The 20583-nt window shown below is 49.0% G+C and overlaps 1 protein-coding gene across 1 annotated transcript in view; it reads right to left on the minus strand.

The window, feature by feature from the left end:
* The window catches only part of ACTR3 (actin related protein 3), a 478950-nt gene that overhangs the window by 124060 nt on the left and 334307 nt on the right, over positions 1 to 20583 (minus strand). The window contains exons 8-9 of the mRNA XM_086957055.1: positions 2372 to 2545; positions 1979 to 2071 (exon numbers count right to left, since the gene is read on the minus strand). Coding sequence (XP_086813181.1) covers positions 1979 to 2071; positions 2372 to 2545 — 267 coding nt within the window. The remainder of the gene's footprint in view (positions 1 to 1978; positions 2072 to 2371; positions 2546 to 20583) is intronic.

Raw genomic sequence — 20583 nt, forward strand, 5'->3', positions numbered from 1 at the left:
ACCGCTCTGCCCAGTGGGCCGGTGGTGTCCTGTTTGGGAGGAGTGGAGAAGTTCAGGATCTGGCTCAACCAGGGTGCTAGGCCTTCAATGTCAAGGTCGTCTCTTTGCCTGACAGATAAGTCGAAAACCTATTCGACTTCTTGAGGTCTTACACAAATTAATTGACAACCTCAAGTGCAACGACAATTTCAGACTCTGCAACCGCTACCTGGACATTCCTAAGGACAGGAATCGCTGCAACGCCACACATCGTGCAGCCAGGAGTTTGAGGGATCGCTCTTTCAAGGCCTTCTGGTTTATGGAGCGGCTATCAGAGCAAGCGAGCCAGGGCTTGAAGGTGGCCTTCTGGGAGGACATCCCTACCACACCGGGAGGAAAAACATGAAAAGGACTCGACAAAAGTAAAAAATAATTGGTCAAAAATTGACTAAGCGGTAGCTTTCTCTGGATGTGTGCCGACTGGCGCGGAAAGAAAGAATCAATGTCAGCGTGAGGAGGTGGCACCTATTTAGGCATGCGAACACCACTTCTGGCATGAATGCAGACAACTCAACGTGTAGCAGATAGACGCCAACAACATGGGTACTGCTCACAAAAACTTTCCCGATCCAGCCTGACGCCTGAGGATAATTCTAGGGTAAGGAATCTGGGGCTTGAAGTCTTGATCAGATAAAATAATAGGCAATAGAATCATCTGGCGGCAAAGTCTTAACAGAATAAGGTTCAGGGAATGGGTCATCCTAAGGAGCAGTTCTGCAGTTGTGCAAGGAGTCTTCCAGATCAGAAATGGGCCCTGGCTACAAATAAGATGGCAGTGACTCAGAATAATGTTAATGATCAGACTTAATGGGAGTCATCGGACTACTCCAGTATATGGGATGGAGGCAGAATGGGGTCAGCTTTCCTTTTTTAGCAATAGGGTAAGCCATTAATTCCTCAAAAAGGTTCCTTCAAATGTGAGTTTTGTCGTCTTTTGTGGAATGTGAGATGTGGACGTAGGGTGCACAGCTGTATATTCACTGTTGGGGTTGATGTAAATGGTGTGGCGCCTGCTGTGTCATTGCTCAGCCTCTTTCTGAGAAGGATCAGGTGTTCAGAGTGTCAAGGCTATTCTAGATATCTGTGCAGTCTCAGAATTTAAGGTATTTCGGCCACCTATCAAATTCTGCCTTTGTTGCTAAACTGTCATTTGCGCACAATAAGACATTTAAGTGTGCCTGTTTTGGTTCAGGACGACACCTACGTTTTTTATGTTAAGCTAGTGAAAGTTCTGACAGAAATAGCTAGAACAGCAGTGGCTGTATGCACTTCTGCTTAAAGAGGTTTTCAATCTCTATACGAGAACAGAGTGTCTTATTGAACTCACACAATCACGCATCTTTAAAAAGTAGAAAAGTCCTCTCCTGTTCACCCAACGTAAAAGTTTATGCTAGAGGATGACCCTAGCTACCAGATTAAATGCTGCACTGAAGTCGACAAAGCAGGCTTAAAATGCACCTCGTCATTGCTGACCCTGTGACCAAGAATCATAGGGCAAATGAGAGATGGATCAAAACCAGCACTAGAAAACATCTACCATGTTCCTTTACTGCCAGAGGAATACACTTGAAACTGCATATTAGTCTTGTTTTCAGCATAGTTTTTTCATGCAAGTGTAAAGTCGATTTTCCCACAAATGACAGTAGAAATCTTTCAATGATGTTTTTTTCTTTGTATTTCACTTTCCTTTATTTCTACTCAGAAATCCCAAAAAAAGTTAAACGAGGAAGAGAGTAAATATGAACACCATGACACTAATTTGTATTTGCACACTACAGAAAGCGGACAATAAAACGACAAATTCCATTATATTTTCTTATTCTACCTTTCTTTTTGGGGGATATTCAAATTGATTTTTATTGCAAAATTCATTGTTAAAAGCTTTTACAATCAAGAGTTTTAAAAACGTCATCACAAGTTATATGCTCACAAATGTTACCTTATAAAGAGGACGCCGTACATCAATTGGACAGTTCTGGATAACCTCATCCACGACTTCTGAGATGGGTTGTGTAAAATCTGGATTGGCAAACTAAAAAAACAGAAGGCAATGGAGAAACGCCATTATGGAGGACGACTGGATTACATGGTTTCATTATGGATTTAAACACGATTTTATAGTTAATCTCATTTCAAATCAGAGAATCAAATATGGCAAAAAAATAACTTTACAAGGAAATACTTTTGAGGAATTAACCTTAAGGGGTGACTAAACGTCTTTATATTTTGATCCAAAACCGATTATGTCCCATCTATTGGTTTGCTGAGTCTGCCTTAAACCTAGGGTACCACTGCCGACAAAGAAAGAAACTATAAATTACTGTACATTTACCTCAGGATGAAAGAAAATCTCTGGGCCCAGGAATCGTTCATAGCCAACATCAATGCTGAACTCTTTCTTCGAAATAGCATTTACTCCAGTAAACTGCTTTATCCACTTGGTGCCATCAGTATCATATTTGCTAAATTCTTTGACTAAATCAGGGCACACATAACTAAAACGTTCCTAAAAAAATAAGAAAATGTTTGTTAAACCAACAAAGGAAGATTTAACATTTAATCCACCATACTGGTAAATGCTAGTTTGTATCCCCCACCAGTCCTTTACCTTTAGGATTGATGTCGGTCAGCAAAGCTCTTAAATAGTATTGTGAGTGAGTTTATTCAGTCATTTATTTGCCCATCAATGGCTATTTTATTTTCTTTCCTTTTCTCCAGTTACACTGCTGCAGCTTTCAAGTTCTCCACAACAAGAACGTCCCTATTCCAATCAATAGAGCATCGAGATGGTGGAGGTGGATTGAGGGAGTGGGCGGGTAAAGGGTGAACAATCTCCCTACCTCTAGGTAATTACAGATAATCATCTCCTACAACACGACAATTGTACAGAATACTGTGCAATGGTATACAGGAACTGGTCCTGTAAAAGACAGGGCTGCTTACTTAAAGATTCACCCACCTTGTTGTGTGTACTTCTGACACTATTCTACTTCTTAATGTACACACTTCATGTTACACTACCCTATTGTGCTTTATGCGGGTTTGAAAATTCCAATAAAAAGATTTAATAAAAGAAAAAAAGAGCATGGAAAAGACTGTTCTAGTGTGTACTATTAGGCTAATCAACAGTAAATATAAATGACCAAAACTGCAGTGTTACTGAATGCCCATATCTAAAGACCATGAACTGGGGACCTAAGCAATTGTTTAATAACTACTTAAGATCTAAATCAAGGCCTAGTAAAGAATCAAAGTTACACCCCAAAAAGAACCCCCATCATTAAAAGAACTCATCTTAAAACAAAATCCTTAGATATTTTTATTTTCCATCGATGCCTCTGCTTGAGAACACTTTAAATAGGGGGCATGGGGGGCGTGGCCAAGATGGCGGGCTGAGAGGTCGCACTTGCCGAGAGCTCCCGGGCCCCTGAAACCCTGCACCGCTCGCAACCGCTGATTCCCCCCCGGATCGAGCGGTGACTGAGCCTGGAGACCCCTGTGGTGGTGTGGAGCGATCGTTGAGCCCTGAGCGCCCCGCCGGAGGTGCGATTCTGACCGAGATAGCCTGGGGCGGAGCCCGCTGGGCGGCTTGTGTGCGATCCGGAGGCCGCTAGACCTTCAGGCTTGGGGTCTCGACGGTGTGCTCTGCCGACTGTGTGTGCCCTGCTGGAGTGTCTGCACCGCGGTGTCCGAGTGGGTGCCGAGGAGGACTTCGCCAGCGGAGCCGAACGGAGGAGGTCGACGAGAGTGGAGCCGAACGGAGGAGGTCGACGGAAGCGGAGCCGGCCTCCGGCTGCTACGCAAGTCCGGGGCTTGAGAGCACTCGCCTCGTGCGGCCGTTCCGGCCCAATCCGGGTCGTGGCGGAGTGGTGTTGCGCCTCTGGAGCATTTATTCAACTAGGCGTGCCGGCCCCGGCTGCCTACGCCCCGCGAGCCTGCCCTCCGGTTGTGTCTCTCGCCACTGGACTCGCGACGGGGGTAGGCCTCACTCCCTGGGCGTTGGCCCATTGACTGTAACGGGCGGCCATTTTGTGAACTCCGGACCGGCTGCCCGGCCTTGCTCAGGGCCTCTGTGTGACGGTGCTTCCTGGCCGGAGTATAGCTGCCCTGGCCCTGGTGACCTCTTTGCCGAGCGACGGCCATCGGTGCCTTCCGCGCCGCCAGGATGTCGAATGCCAGGGGTCAAAGGAGGGGCGATCGGACTTTGCCGGACATGTTGGGACGCGGAGGCCTACGCAGCGGAGGGAGCCAAACCGCCACGACCTCCCCGGCCCCTTCCAGGGGCGCTGAAGGCGGGGAACGCCCGGTGACACGATCGTTCCTGGAGTCGCTGTTTAGCTCCTTGCGGGAGGATTTTCAGACTTTGAAACAGGAGGTGGCCGGGGAGGTCCGCGAAATACGGAGAGAGGTGGACTCCCTGGGAGAACGGGTCAACACCGTGGAGGAAGCTGGTCACTCCAGGGACGAGGAGATCACCCACCTGCAGCAAGAGGTCCTGCGGCTGCGGGAGCAACAAATTGAGCTGCAGGCCCACGCCGAGGACCTCGAAAATCGGTCTAGGCGGAACAACATCAGGGTCCGAGTCGTCCCGTCCGGCGAGGAGGGTGAAGACGTGACCGCATATCTGGAGGCCCTCTTCCGTGCAATTTTGGGGGAGTCAGAGGATTTTCAAGTTCGCATCGACAGGGCGCACCGGGTGGGCCGCCCCCGCAAGGCTACGGCGCCCCCCCCGGACATTTTGGCCTTCCTGCCGGACTTCCCCCTGAAGGAGCGGATCCTCCGCGAGGCGCGGCGGCAGCAGCCTTTCCGATTTCGGGACCACCCGGTGGCCCTCTATCAGGACTTGTCTACGGTCACACTGCAGGAAAGAAAGTCCTTTAAAATCGCCACGGACTTCCTTCGGGAGCAGGGGACACAGTACTCCTGGGGGCACCCTTTCCGCCTGATTTTTCGGTGGAACGGAACATTGCACCAGCTCCGGTCCCTCCAGGATGTCTGCGCAGTGTTGTGCATCACAGCATCGGATACGGACACCCCGGCGCCGCGCCGCAGGCGAAGCACTCGAGACGGCTGGCAGCAGGCTGGGGAGAGGCGTTCCCCGCCGCCGGAACGGCCGGACTCGCCCACGATTCGGGCGGACATGTCGGCCGCCATCCAGGAGGCCTCCAGAGTGGCGGTGTCCAGTGAAGTGGCCCTGACGGCCTGAACTTACTCCGGGGGGAGTCTACACTAGCCTTTTCTTATTGCAGGTGCGGGGGTTCTGGGGGTGGGTGGGGTAGGTTGGCGAGTGCCGGTGATGGTGGCTGGACGTCCACTAGATTGATTTTCCACGGCCTTGCCCGATAAGGGCCGGACTGGGACAATGACTTCTTTGAATGACTTGAAAAGCGGGGAGCGGGAACGGGAATTGCAGGGGGGTGTTTTGAGTTTGGGGGTCTGCAAGGGGGCTGGGAGTTGGGAGCGGTGTGGGGTTGGGTGTGTGAAGTTCCTGGGGAGGGGGGGGGGGGGGGGGGGGGGGGGAGTTCCTCTAGTTGTGGGGTTTCGGGGTCTGGGGACTGTACTGTGCCGTAGGGATGTCTGCTTTGCTGTGCGCTGTGGTTTTGTGAGGTGGCCTCCATGTTCGCTTGCTGGGCCTTGTCCGCCTACACGTGCGTTTCAATGATTCCCCTCCTTGATGGCTCTTAAAGTTGTTACTCTGAATGTGAAAGGGCTGAATAACCCGGTTAAAAGGCGGGCGGTACTGTCTCTGCTGGAGAACTCCCAGGCTGATATCTGCCTGCTACAAGAGACCCATCTGCTGGCCAAAGACTGTCCCAGAATGCGTACCCCCAAGTTCCCCACGCAGCTTTTCTCCTCCAGCGCTTCCAAAACGGCAGGGGTGGCACTTCTGTTCTCCAGGGGGTTCAGGGGGGAGATTTTACATAAGGTGGCGGAACAGAAAGGGAGGCTTTTGGCATACAGGATTAGGGTGGGAGGCTTGGTGCTGACTGTCGGCTCTATCTACGGCCCCAATGACCGTCAGGATCAATTCTTGCACAGGGCACTGGAAGACGTGGCATCCACCTCTGATAGGCACATAGTGTTGGGGGGAGATATGAATCTGGTATTCGACGCGGCTCTAGACAGGTCTGTGCAACGGCACCACCAGTTGGGAGAGCTTTCGGGCTCGGTTCGCACCCGGCTTGAGGAGCTGGACTTGCATGACATGTGGCGCCACCTCCACCCTACTACCCGCGCGTACTCTTACTACTCACACGCACACAAGTCCTATGCGCGGCTGGACCATCTACTTGTGTCGGGCCCGATGCTCGTTTTAGCCTCGAATGCTGACATGGGGGTCCTCTCTCTTTCCGATCATGCGCCGGTGGAGGGTGCCTTCAATCTACCCCCGGTGGCTCGGCCGAGAGGGGTCTGGCGACTCCGGGACACACTATTGCGCAGACGGTCGACGGTGGAACAGATCCGCGCGGCCATTGCGGACTTCCTGCGCGTAAACGATAATGATGACACCTCCCGCGCGACACAATGGGCGGCCCTGAAGGCTGTGCTCCGGGGCGAATTTATCGCCATCTCCTCGGCGGAGAATAAGGATCGACAGCTCAAAAGGGACGAGCTTACCCGGAAGGTGCGGGAACTGGAGCAGGTTCATCACAGGACGGGAGCCCCCAGAATCTGGAGGCAGTTGAAAGCCGCCAGGAAACTCTTGTCTGCCCTGGACATGGACCGGGCGGAGTAAGCGATGCTTCGTCTGAGGCAAAAGTACTATACCGGTGGCGACAGATGCGGACGACTCCTGGCCAACAAGCTCAGGGTGCAACACCAACAGCACCGAGTGAAGGAGCTGGTTAACCCGGCCGGAGGTTCTGTCACGGAAGACGAGCAAATTGCGGACGTTTTCCGTAGTTTTTACGCAGACCTCTACACTGGCGAGCCCCCTTTCGCCCGGGCGGAGGCGGAATATCTGGAATCGGTGCCGCTCCCGTCGCTAACGCCGGATCAGGCCCAGTATTTGGAACGGGAGATCCGTATCGAGGAGGTGGTCACGGCGATCTCCCGGCTCAAACCGGGCAAGGCCCCGGGCCCGGATGGCTTCATCCCTCTCTTTTATAAAACCTTCTGTCAGGAGCTGGCACCTCTGTTGACCCGCCTCTTCAACACATTCTCGGAGCCGGGTGCCATTCCCCCCGAATTTCTTCAGGCCACGGTCTCCGTGATCCCGAAACCGGGCAAGGACCGGACTGCCTGTGGGTCCTACCGTCCTATCTCGCTGCTGAACACGGACTTGAAAGTGTTCACCAGCATATTGGCAGCGCGCCTGGCACAACATCTGCCGGGCATGGTCGACTCGGATCAGGCAGGCTTTGTGCCTGGCAGGCAGACGGTGGACAACACAAAGAGGGTGACTCATATTCTTGAGAAGGCTTCCAGGATCCCCGGGGAAAGGATGCTCCTTTCCATAGACGCGGAGAAGGCTTTTGACAGGGTGCACTGGCCCTACCTGGAGAAGGTCTTGGGCAAGTTCGGGATAGGCGAGAAGTTCCGGCACCTGATCTTCAACTGCTACCGATTTCCGTCCGCGGTGGTCCGAGTGAACGGGGGCAGTTCCCGACCCTTTCCTATAGAACGGGGTACACGACAAGGATGTCCACTGTCCCCTCTGCTCTTTGCTCTTTATATGGAGCCGTTTGCTCAAAGGGTTCGGCAGAACCCCGATATCATAGGAGTCAAGATGGGCGAATTTCATCACGCAATTAGCCTATATGCAGATGACGTCATTTTGACGCTCGATGACCCACGGAGGTCGCTGCCGGCTTGCATTGCGGAACTGGACCTCTTCGCCGCGGTGGCGGGCTTTAAGGTGAACCTCGGGAAATCAGCTGCCCTCGACATTTCGCTCGCCGGCGCCACCAGGGCGGATTTGCAGAGGCTTTACCCTCCGAGTTGGTCCAGGGACCGGATTCCGTATCTGGGGATCCTGTTGGCACCCTCCCTCCCGGCGATGGTCACGGCCAATTATGCGGCTCTGAGCACGAAAATCAGAGAGGAACTGGGTCGGTGGGATAAAGGCACGTTGTCGCTGCTAGGCAGGGTGGCCGCAGTGAAGATGACCCTCCTGCCTCAGGTGCTATACCTGTTTAGGGCGTTGCCGCTCCAGCCCCCCACAGGGTGGCTCGCGGAGACTCAATCGGCCATTGCGCGGTTTGTGTGGCAGGGCCGTAGACCACGGATCAAAAGGAACATCGCTATGCTGGCGCCTGAATCTGGGGGGCTGGGGATACCAGATTTACGGAAATACTTCCAGGCCGCCCAACTTCGCTATCTGGTGGAATGGAGCCGGTGGGAGTCAGACAAACACTGGCTGTTCCAGGACCAGGCGGTAGCAGGCAGAACGCTACAGGAGGTGCCATTCTTGAGGCGGGCTCATCGACCCCCTAATCTCTACGCATCTCTTGTGACGCGTGTCCCACTTCGGGCGTGGGACTCGGTGGCCCTTAGGCATGAATTCACTACCTTTCCCTCTCCCTTCACGCCGCTAATTGGCAATCCGGACTTCGGCCCGGGAACTGAGCCTGGCGCTTACGATCGCTGGCGGGCAGCCCGCTGTTGCACTTTGTATCACCTGTATGGCCCAGAGGGTGTCATCCCCTTCCAGGACTTACGGCGGGACTACGGCTTCCCTGAGACGGAGCACATGAGGTATATGCAGGCGCGCCACTGGGCGCTACAACCCCAAGTGCGCGAAACGGCGGACCGGGAGATCACGGTGTACGAGCGCTGGTTAATCACTCGCACGTCGGACGCTAAACTTATCTCCGATTTGTACAAGATGCTGCAGCCCCCCCCTTTCACATTCACAACCCCGGTCGGGAGCTCTGGGAACGGGAGCTCAGACGGGTGTTTAGTCACACAGAATGGGACCACATCTCTTACCGCTCACGCCACTCTGCCTATCACACGGGGCTCACGGAGACCTTCACCAAAATCTCGACCTATTGGTACCGCACCCCTGAGAAATTACATGAGATGGATAGGTCACTACCGGGTACGTGCTGGCGTAACTGTGGTCAAGCTGGCACGCTCACACACATACTGTGGGATTGTCCCCTTTTGGCTTCTTACTGGGAGGAGGTTCTTAGCGAGATGGATAAATGTTTTGAGATAGAGCTGCCACGGTTCCCTGCCTATGTCTTACTGGGGTTGCCGAACGGGTTGATGTACCCCCTCAGGTCTAGAAGGGGTAGACAGATTGCGATAGCTCTAGGGTCAGCGGTGCAAAACATTCTCATACACTGGCGCTCTACCACGCTCCCCACTGTTGTCGGCTGGCTGCATAGATTGTGGCATGTCCTTGGCATGGAAAAAATGTCCTTAGTGGCACTGGGGGATACGGATGCTTTTGAGGAGCTGTGGGCGCCTTTCCATGGCCTGTTGTGTTCTGAGTTCAGGGAGATCACCTGCCCTAGGTATCTCAGGCTGTTACGGCTGACACCGCCACCGGATCCGCCTGTTTGATTGGTCGGAGTTGGTGTTGAGTAGCGGAGTCAACCAGAGGGTTGCAATGAGGGGAGAGCAGATGGTCATTGGCACAGTACAGGGGGTGGGTTGGGGTGCTGTAGTTGGGGGGTTTTGTTGGTTGGGTAGGTTATGGAGCAGGGTTGTTTCCCCACCTCTTTTTCCCCCCCTTTTTCCCCCCCTTTTTCCCCTTTCCCCTCCCCCCCCTTCCCTCTCCCCCTCCCCCCCCCCCCCCCTTCTTTTTGTTTTAACCACAGGCGCGCTAGCTGTGTTTCCATGCCGGATGGTGCCTACTGAGGGGTCAGAATTGCTTTGATGTATCTAATGTACCGTACGCTTTGATTGGGGGGCACCTGTGTTTTTTTTCTTTTTCTTGCCCTGTTTCCTTCCTTACCCTGCTTCAATAAAATACTTTAAACCTAAATAGGGGGCATGCTCACAAAAATCCATATAACTGCCCTTTGGTTAGACTGAACATGTTTCAACATGTTTTGCAGGTGGTATTACAAAACAAAAAGATGTCTAATCGCAGATTTCGGGTGAGAAGTACACTACTGGTGAATTCCAAACTTTCAGCCCCATGAGTGTTCAAAATGAAGATCAAACTACAAAAGTAACTCCTACAAATCATTCACTTTGTGAGTTAAGTTTAATTTCAACTTTGAATATGTTTATAAACATGTTGTTGCACTGTTTAATTAGCCATAGTACAATAATATTTACATCCAGCCTTGAAATGAAAAGGCCAGTCCCAAAGAACCCTTCCATCCCACCCTCAGCCATCGCACAGCCACGGTCCTGCCCCAGCAATAGCACATTAAATGAGGTTCTGAGTTCTCATAATGTCTAAGGGCTTGTCGCCCTAGGTAACTGTGACCATGTCAGAGGTCCATAAATGTTTGAGCCTTCTACGGACTGTAGCATAATAGTCATCTATCTTAAAGGCTCTAGCCGTTTCAGGGCTTAAGTCGCTTTGGGCAAGATAGTTTCTTGAAGTCTCTACTGAAATAGTTCACCAGATGTCCCCATTGTTTACTAAAAGCTTTTTCCTCACCTCGTGCTATTTTGCACAGAATCACCATGCTAAGGATCCACCAGTCTCTACCTCCACTTGTGTTCGGAAGGCAAAACTTGAGGTCCCCAAAGACTTAGGACGGTTTATTTGGCCTCAAGGAGGTGGGAAATTAGTTTGCCTAACATGCAATAGAGAGGATAAATATCCGGGGTGTGGAGCCCCAAAAGACTAACACCTTCGGAGATCTAGTCAGATCCGACCCTTGATTTGTTCCATTGTAGTCAACAGCAAGGTCCAAAAGGGTTGTGTTTTGGGGCATGGCCATATTGTGTGGGGGAGAGACCCCCCCCCCTCTTCCACACACACTCTCAAAGAGAGAAAGCGGACTTCCTTAATTTATGCTAAAAGTGTTGGGGTAGAGTACCAGATACTGAATTTTAAACCGGGTCTCTCCCTCCTGAGGATGACGCTCAATTAGCTCGGGTTAAGATGTACTCCCATTGGCCATAGTCTAGGGTGATGCACAATTTCCTCTCCCAGGCCTGTTGAAAGGGGTTTGGTAGGGCGTTGTGTAGTGTTAAGCATATTATATATAACAGAAGTGGCATGTCTGTCATCTGTGCAGTGTAGGAGACATTTTTCAAAAGGTGCGAGGGATCTTGCTCCCCTCTGAATGGTTTTAAGGTGTGATAGTCAGTGGTGTAACTGAAGGTAGCAGCATTGTTCAGTTTCAGGGAGGCAGTACTCTTCTTTCAAGGGAAAGAATGAATTGATTGATTCTTATACAAACAGGTCTCTCAACGTCTTGCACCCCCCTTCTAGCTAACTGCTATATGAGAATTTATGTAGGCCATGCATACATTTTCAATTACCCCAAAGAGACATACATGGGGAAGGACAAGTAGTGAGACCATATTTGAACCAGACTGAATACCAAATCTCCGGTGTCACTCTTGTGACTGGTTAGTTTACAGCGGTTTCCTCCAGTTTGAAGGAGTTCACCAGAATATTTCCCAGAGTTCCAATATCACGGTGCAGTCAATCATGCACCACCACTTATCGGTCTCTCATGGAGTCCAGTGTACGAGATAACAGAGGTAGGTCACGGCATAATAATAAGCTATGTCGGGGACCCCCAGGCCTCCCTTGCGTGGGCGTAAGAAACCCTGCTCTCGACTAATCCTTCCTTACCTGACCCTACCATATGAAATTTGTGCAAGTCGATTGAAGGTCAGCAATGTAGTCACCAGGTATTCAAAGAGCTAGGATCTGAAACTCATATCTTAGGTAGTATGGTCATTTTGTATGCAGCTATTCTGCCCAGGAGAGAGACTTTTATATTTCCAACTATTAAGCTCACTTCTGAGTCCTCGTTTCAGGTCTTAAAGATGGAGGTCTCGAGTTTCAGCTAATGTGGGGGCTGTCACGAGGCCCAAATAATTTGTGTGCGAATAGGCCAACTGTAGAGGGGTTAGCGTTTGCATCTGGCCCACCACCGCCTTGGGGAGAGACACATTCAAGATTTCGGATTTAGTGACGTTGATCTTAAACCCTACATGGTTTGTTAGAGATGAAGCTGAAGCTCCCTAAGCACCTGGGGGACATGGGAGGCAATGGGGTCTGAAAGAGTCACAAGGACATAAATCGGCAAACATGGTTAATTTCTGCTCCTGTTGGTCGAATCGGATCTTCTTATGTGAACTCCGAATAAGAGTTGTACAAAAACCTATTGCATTTTTTTTAATAAACTATAATGTGACCTATTAAGGCAATGCTTCATGTTAAAGAAAGAAAATTATTTTGAAGCGAATACCATTTCACGTGATGTTTGTTATATGATTTACATAACAAACCTATCAGGGCTCAGCTTGTACACCGGCTCTATGATCCGAGCAAGACCCTTGGCTCTCCTTGTTAATTTGTTAGCTCGCCTTCCTCTATGCTATTCAATGCAGCGGTTGAAGTGCAATAAAAAATAGTAAGGATACTGCAATAAGGACGGGGCCAGTGAGCTCCGAGGCAGAATCGAGGGCGTGGCTAAAAAGAACAAAGCCTTTTGCAACTTATTTTTGGATCTTTCACCATCAAGTAACTACATATAAAATATCGCACACCATAACTGAAAAATAAATGAAGGTTACATTAATCAGTGAGAATTGTACTATTTTAGGTTATGAAATCTCTATTGCTAAATACGCTCACTACAGAGGTCTGTGTGCAACCAGAGACTCATAGAATTCAATCCTGTTTGGTGTAGCAGGAAAAAGCATTGTGTATTATTGGTGCTCTAGCACTGTGAAGGTTTCAGTCATCATTTCAAATGTGCATTACACACAATACAATCTAGGCAGCCACATAGTACGCAGATAAGTTTATGTTAAAGATAAAGTGCTTCTAAAGTATAGATTTCAGTAATATGCAGAATATACCTAGTGCCAGCATTTTTTTTTATAACCCTGCATTAAAAGCACGCACTCCACAGCTCAACTTGGAACACACTTACAATACTACAGGCAAGGAAGACAAAGAAATACTTCCAAGAAACATTGTGAGAGACCCTCTCTCAAGACACATAACAAGAAGAAACATGTTTAAATACTATTTCCTTAACGGTGTACGCCACCTTAGCTGCAGATTTATAAAGGTCATGCCCACCCAACTGAGGACAAGCATTTTGGAAGAAAATCTGTTCAGGGGTAAACATAAGTCTATCAAAAATGTTTCACAAGATACAGGATTCAGGGAGTAATACAAATGTTAATTAGACATGGATTTGGTGTTTCAGATACTCAAATTTATTTTCAAGTATTCAAAGAAAGGAAAAATGACGGCATGTGTGTAGAAAAAGAGCTCAAAGCTTAGGTGTTAAATAGTTTCGGAACACGAAACCAGGTTGAATCATAAGAGGTTAGTGAAAAACATGTTGTAGCTCTGCTCTTCTACACTTAATTACATCTTCAGCCTAACGAGACCAATTTGGGTGTTTGTTAATGTGTCAGAAAATGCTTTCTTCAGGTACTTCTATAGGATAGTCTGCCTCATTTATGTGACGCTTTGGATGAAGCAACATAATTTGAAGCAGTAAAATCATATTAAAAATATTTAACAAACACTTGATGTTCTAGCTAAAGAAATACTCCGATTTGTTTCGGCAGAACAACAAAAAGATAGAGGCAGAGACAAGGTTTCAGTGAACATAACTGAATTAAGCCAGAATTTTAGTATAGTTTGCCACCTTTCGTCATATCTGCTAACCACTATTATTAAATTATACTTAAAAGCAACCTACGTGAACATAAGGCGCACAGAAAATGTGAAAAATGTACATCGATTTTAGAGTTTGTTTCATGTCTTATGAGCAGTACCAGCGTCCACAGAGGGCATTAAAAAGAGCTGACTTATCCCATTAAAAACTGGAAAAGCAATGCTTAGTCTAAAATAGATAATACAAGGAGATGGGATAAAAATAATCAATATAAATTGCTTCTCGGAACCAGTTAACAGCTATCTTTAAATTAAGGACACAAACAAGGCTCTGAAATCAGCAGAGGGTCCCTAACCATTTGCTGATTTTTCCATCCATTCCATTTCTCAGAAGGGCAGTAAAGATGTACAAGGCTGGGGGGCTAGAGAGCGCGCGGCAAGATGGCTCCGCTGTAGTGCAGCTCTGCCGGCTGAATCTATAATCCGGCAGAAATCCTGCTCCCTAGGTGTCATCTGGAGAACAAAATCAGAAGAGAGGTGACTGATCAGAGGGTGAGTGGAGGACAGCGGGCTGCTCTGGCGGCCCCCGACAGCGACCAGGCATGTTCGAGGCCCAATGGCACAACATGGCAGCCGTGTGAGACGATAAGGAGCAGTTCGGCATCTAAACATCAAGCCACCCGAAGGGGGCTAACAAACCTGTTGGCAGCAAGGCAATGTATCATCTGCGCCAACTGTGAATGCTGACCGCCCCCAATGTCAGCTGTGATCTGTGGGGGAGGTAAATGGCAGACGGCGCACCGCCAGCGTGAGTAATACGGCAGAGACGCCGTGGAGAGTCCAGTCAGCACACCCCAGCTAGCCGAAGTATAAAGAACTGAGGTGGGACGGCTGTAAAAATCCCAGAGGGCGCCTGGTGCAGCGTCAGTCCTGAGGTGAGGGTCTAGCGTACAGTGATCTGGAGGAGACCCAGGCTGAGCAAGCCGGCACCTTCTCTGCGGCTTGCTGAGGAACGGCCAGTGAGTCGGAGCGCAAGCTGACGCCGGTCGTCTGTGATAACGGTGCCGGGTGAGCGCTCACTGATCACGCACCGCTGAGACAGTAAGATTGCGAAGCGGGCACAGCTTCTAAAGAAAGGCCCCGTTGAAGCAGGCCTGGGAGTGCGGCCTTGGAATTTCAGGATGTGCATGCTGCTGTGCTCGAGCGGACCACCTGAAAATTCCCACGAGGTGTGTTAACCGGTACACAACAGTCCATAGTGGGCCTGTGACTGCGTGGCTTGGAGTGTGTGGAAACTGGACCTAATACACACAAAGCGCAAACTGAGTCATGCTGGAAAAGGCATGATACATGGTGACGTCGCCCTGCACTTTTTCACTCCAGGGTTAAAGACTGCACTGAGCAGATTCTACGAGCGCAAATCTGAGAAAGGCAAGATTGCAGGTTAAGCGGCATGCAGGAGGCGGAGGTATCATTACCTCAAGGCCTGGGGACCGGCTGGAGTGCTGCCACACTCGCCAGAAGAGTGCGTGAAATGCTGGGTAAGGCGTTTGAGCAGCAGACCAGCGCAGAACAATAAACAAAACAAAAAATCCCACCTTGACCTGCTCAACGTAATTGAAGCGCATGCTATAATCCGACATGGGCAAGTAAGATAAAGCTCAGCCCCGCCTCAGGTTCGAGCGACGCACGCCAGCAAAATCAAGACAGCGTGCCACATCAGATTCTGAGCTTGACGCCCCCTCTTAGGGCCCACCATCATTGGAGGCGACGCTCATCGCCATTCTGAAGTCCATTGATGGGAATATAGCAGCCCTAAATACAAGAATGGATAATGTGGCAGCCAAATTGGACAAGCATGCAACCAGGCTGGGAGAAGCGCATATTGTACCCGGAGTACCACGTACGGAGAGTAACCTCGAAGACACTGGACATGGAGAAAGTGCTTGCTGTCATACAGGAAAAAAATGAAGATTTGGAGGCCAGGTCCAGGCGAAACAATTTAAGTATTACGGCCTGCCGGAGTCGACTAACACCGGACGACTGGAAACATATGTAGAGACCAAGCTGCCTGAGCTTTTTGGGCTGGAACATCTATCCCAGGTGTTGATTATCAAGAGCTCATCGTTCGCTGCCTGCTCGTCCACCCTCGGACGCACCACAGAGGCCGATCATTGCCCGACTCCTGAAACACAGGGATCGTGATTCTGTATTGCGTTTGGCCTGGGAAAAGGGAACGATAACTTGCAAAGGAAATATACTGGCGTTTTATCCGGATTTCACAATGGAGGTTCAGGCGGCGAGAAGAGAATACCACGCGGTAAAGAAACTGCTAATAGCAGAAAAAATAATAGCAGAAAACGTTCCATACACTATGTTGTACCTGGCCCGCTCGCGAATCGGAGCAGAAGGCAAATCAAAAATCGTTGCAAACCCCAAATCAGCGATGGAATATGCAAACAACATCTAACCTCACGAGCAAAGAGCGGCCGAAGCGCAAGATGAACACCGAACGACCGCTGAACATGTTGTGGTGATGTACTTACTCAAATGACAGTTGTTTTTGAAATGTTATATAGAAAAGTCACATGGCTACTTTTGCGGGGTGGCGGGTGGAGACCAGTACTGCTATTTCTCTGTTGCCAAGTCCTGGTCTAGTCTGCCGAGCGAGATGTTCCATTATCACGCTGTTAGTACGATATGTTGATACAATCAGGAATTATGTGCTGCATATTACTTTACGTATTGAAATTTCACAACCTAGCCCGAGGTGTGCGTATGCCTTCAACCACCTCCCTTCGCTTCTGGGAAGAGGTCTGCGCTCCGGCGCTTCCCCAGTGGGTGTACACCACATTTGATTGTGTTTGTGTCTGCCATGGGGGGGGGGTCTGTTCGCTGTAGTTGGGATGGCTTTAGCAGAGTTGGGGGTGCTGAAGTGAGAGGGGAGATGATGCAGTGGGTGGGGATGGGTCTCATTATGGTTTTTACGTGATCGATTAGAGGATAATATGAATACAAATGTCTTTTTGTATTACTGTGTAGATACAGATGAGATAGCACAGGCACTAGTGCATGACAAACTGAACAAGAAAAGATAGCATGTATGACGTGGAACGTCCATGGTTTCAACTCGCCCCAAAAAATACAACAAGTGGTAGACTATCTAGACAAACATGACAGAGATCGCTCTGCTCCAAGAGACGCACCTCACCAAAGAGACGGAGGGCAGGGTATGGGCCAGGTGGGCTGGATATCGGCTGGGCTCTTCGTACTCGTATGCCAGGGGGGTTCTCATACTGGTGAAAAGAGGTGTCCTGCTTGCTGTTATAAAGTCACACACAGACGCTGAAGGACGCTACGCCATTTTGCATGGGAAACATTTTGGTCAAATATTCACTATTGTGAACGTATACGGACCAAACACTGATACACCTGCACTTAAGACATATTCACCATTTTGAGAGTGTTCCGAAGCGCAGATCATATGGGGAGGTGATCTAAACACATCTAGACGCCGGTAGAGATAAATCAAGCAAACCGGGAGGGCAATCACCCAAGACGGCACTGGTCAAACAACGAGATGGATGAGAAGACTCAGATGCATGGAGACATCGAAACACTCACAGACTAGAAGGCGCACACACAACTACAGCGCATGGCAGCTGGTCGAGGTTAGATTATTGGCTGGTGAGTGAGGCAGTTAACCTGTGGATACATTCAGTAGCCACGCTGCCTAGGACGCTATCTGCCCACAACCCAGTCAGGCTCACCCTACACATCCCATTATGCATTGCATCCCACGTCAATTTACTTGGCGCTTTCTGTCGGAGGCACTGCTAAACCCGCTGTACACAAACACAATTAGACAAGCCATTACTCAATATTTTTACTTAAATAAGGAGACGGTGGACAAAACTGCTACACTCTGGGAGGCCTTCAAGGGCACAATCAGGGGCACATGAATAAGCACAACTTCAGGTATTTTAAAGGCTATTCGTGGTCAGCTGTCCCGTAAAGAATCTGAGTTGGCGCAGTTGGAGCAAGAATATGCGGAATCCCCAAGCCATGTTACGTTAGCAAGCATAAAAGAACTCATGTTGGAATACAGTGAGTTGGCTGCCGGGGAAGTGCGATATTTATCTAAGAGGCTAGTCGCTCATGCTTACGGTGAGGGGGGCAGACCAGGGCACAATCTGGCTGAAAAGATTTAGATAAGGTCAAAAAGCACGGTAATCTAAAAAATCACAAATAACAACGGGCAGGACCACTACACCATGGAGGCCATTGCGGAGCAATTTCGCAGTTGTTACTCTGAGATGTACACATCTAAAAGACAGACAGCGCCATCGGAACTAGATGAGTATCTAGAGGATGTTGCTCTGGCCTGGCTATCCTCTGATCAAAGAGAATATTTGTGTCAGCCATTTGAAGCTGCTGATATCCGGGAGGCAATACGCTCACTGCCCAAAAAGAAAGCACCTGAGCTGGATGGCCTCACAGGCGAATTCTACAAGGGATTTGCAGATGAATTAAATCTGTTCATGCTGGAAATGTATGAGATAACAGGAACACTGCCGCCAACCCTCAGAGAAGCGCTAATCATAACTCTACTAAAAAAAGATAAGGAGCCCTCGTGCTGCGAGTCGCATCGCCCCCGGTCGATTACAACAGATACGAAAATCCTGGCAAAAAATGTAGCCACCAGTCTTCAGCCACTAATGCCGAACCTGGTCCTTCCAGATCAGTCTGGTTTCATACCGATAGATCCAAGTCACACAATTTACGCACAATTCTTTCAATGTTTCATATACTTGATCTGGATCTGCAAGCAGCTGCAATTATGTTGGATGCGGCCAAAGCATTTAACTTGATTGAATGGGGCTACATGTTACATATTCTGCAGCGCGTAGGAATCCCCGAGGGATACAGCAGATGGGCGAGATTATATACAAACCCAACGGCAAGCATAAGAGTGGGAGGAGGGTACACGTCAAGCCCGATTTGGATCAGAAGAGGCACCAGACAGGGATGTCCTATCACTGCTCCTCTTCTCCTTAATGTTGGAGCCATTAGCCTGCCTTATTAGGCAAAGAAACAGGGAAGTGGCGTAGCGATTCACACATAGACCTGTGAGCATTTCATTATATGCCGATGATCTGCTGCTCTTTGTTAGAGAAGAAAACAAGTTACTTACCTGTAACTTTGGTTCCCCAGTATTGGTAACTTTCATAGATTCCCATGCTTTGTATCATTCCCCCGTCGTCGGAATGGGAGACTCGATAAATAAAAAATATCATAGCAGTAAGTACAAAAGAGAAAACTATGCCTAGGCCTCATCTCATTTTGTAGCTTGTCCACCTCTTTTTGTAAAAGAGACCAAAACTTCTGCAACAACCAATCAGAATAGCCTCACCCCTTAGAACCCTCCTGAGAAAGCCTCAGATTTTTCGTAGCCGTTGTGTAACAGCAACTATCTCAGTAAAAAGAGGCCGAGCTTTCCCAGGGGAGGAGGGTGGGCGCATGGGAATCTATGAAAGTTACCAATACTGGGGAACCAAAGTTACAGGTAAGTAACTTGTTTTCTTGCCCCAGTATTGGAACTTTCATAGATTCCCATGCTTTGTATCAGAGTAGCTAGCAGTAAGTCATGAAAGCACATTTTGTTATATGAATATCCTTACATGTCAACATAGATATCCTCATAGGAAAGAAATTATAAACATCTTACCACAGAGAAGAATATATACAATCAATACAAAATGTGCAATACAGGAAGGAGGGATTGTAGGGAAAGTTAACCTCATTGAAAAAGATCTCAGTACTGCTTGACCCACCGCTGCATCTTCCTTCATGGAAGAATCCAAGCAGTAGTGCTTCGTAAAGGGGTGGATACTGCTCCACGTAGCTGCTCTACAGATGTCCTTGATAGGTACTCCTGAGAATAGAGCTACTGATGAAGCAACAGATCTCGTTGAATGAGCACAAACTCATCTTTCAAGCAGTTTGCCCGCTCCCTGATGACAATACTGAATCGTATTAGAGATTCAACGTGAAATACAGTTCTTTGAAAGCGGAAATACCTTCTGTGGGGCACTATAAGAGACAAAAAATTGAGAAGACTTCCTGAATGGTTATGTTCGTTCCAGATACATTTCAGACACCTCTGAACATCTAAAGAATGCAAAGACCTCTCCGCTGGTGTAGTAGGTCGTGGGAAAAAAAGAGTTCAAAATCACAAGCTCATTCAAATGGAATTCTGATGGTACCTTCGGGATGAATTTTGGATTTGTCCTTCGAATCAGAGCATTGTTCTTGAACTGAAGAAAGGGTTCCACAATCGTTCGCGCTTGAAGGTCACTAATCCTCCTGGCTGATGTTAAGGCTAATAGGAGAGCCAGCTTCCAGGACACAAATTTTAGATCTGCTCTGTGAATAGGTTCAAACTGAGCTCTCATCAGATGAGCCAAAACCAGATTAAGCTGCCAGACTGGTGGAGGAGGCCGGACTGGAGGAAACACCCTGAACAAGCCCTTCAGGAATTGTTTAATAATCCTAGCGGACCAAAGTGAAGGACCTGACGACGTCCGCCTGAATCTAGAGATGGCTGCTAGATGTACTTTGACAGAAGAATGAGCCAAACCTGACTTTGCCAGAGAAAGAATATATGGTAAAAGCTGCTGCGGAGCTGAAGTGTATGGATGAATATTCTGCCTCCGACACCAGAGACAGAATCTCTTCCATTTCGCCTGATAAGTCTTATTTGTACTTGGAGCTCGGGCCGGAGACAGGATATCTCTACACTCTTCTGAGAG

This window comes from Lissotriton vulgaris, chromosome 2_1 (assembly GCF_964263255.1).
Source record: "Lissotriton vulgaris chromosome 2_1, aLisVul1.2, whole genome shotgun sequence".
In the NCBI taxonomy this organism is placed as follows: Eukaryota; Metazoa; Chordata; class Amphibia; order Caudata; family Salamandridae; genus Lissotriton; species Lissotriton vulgaris.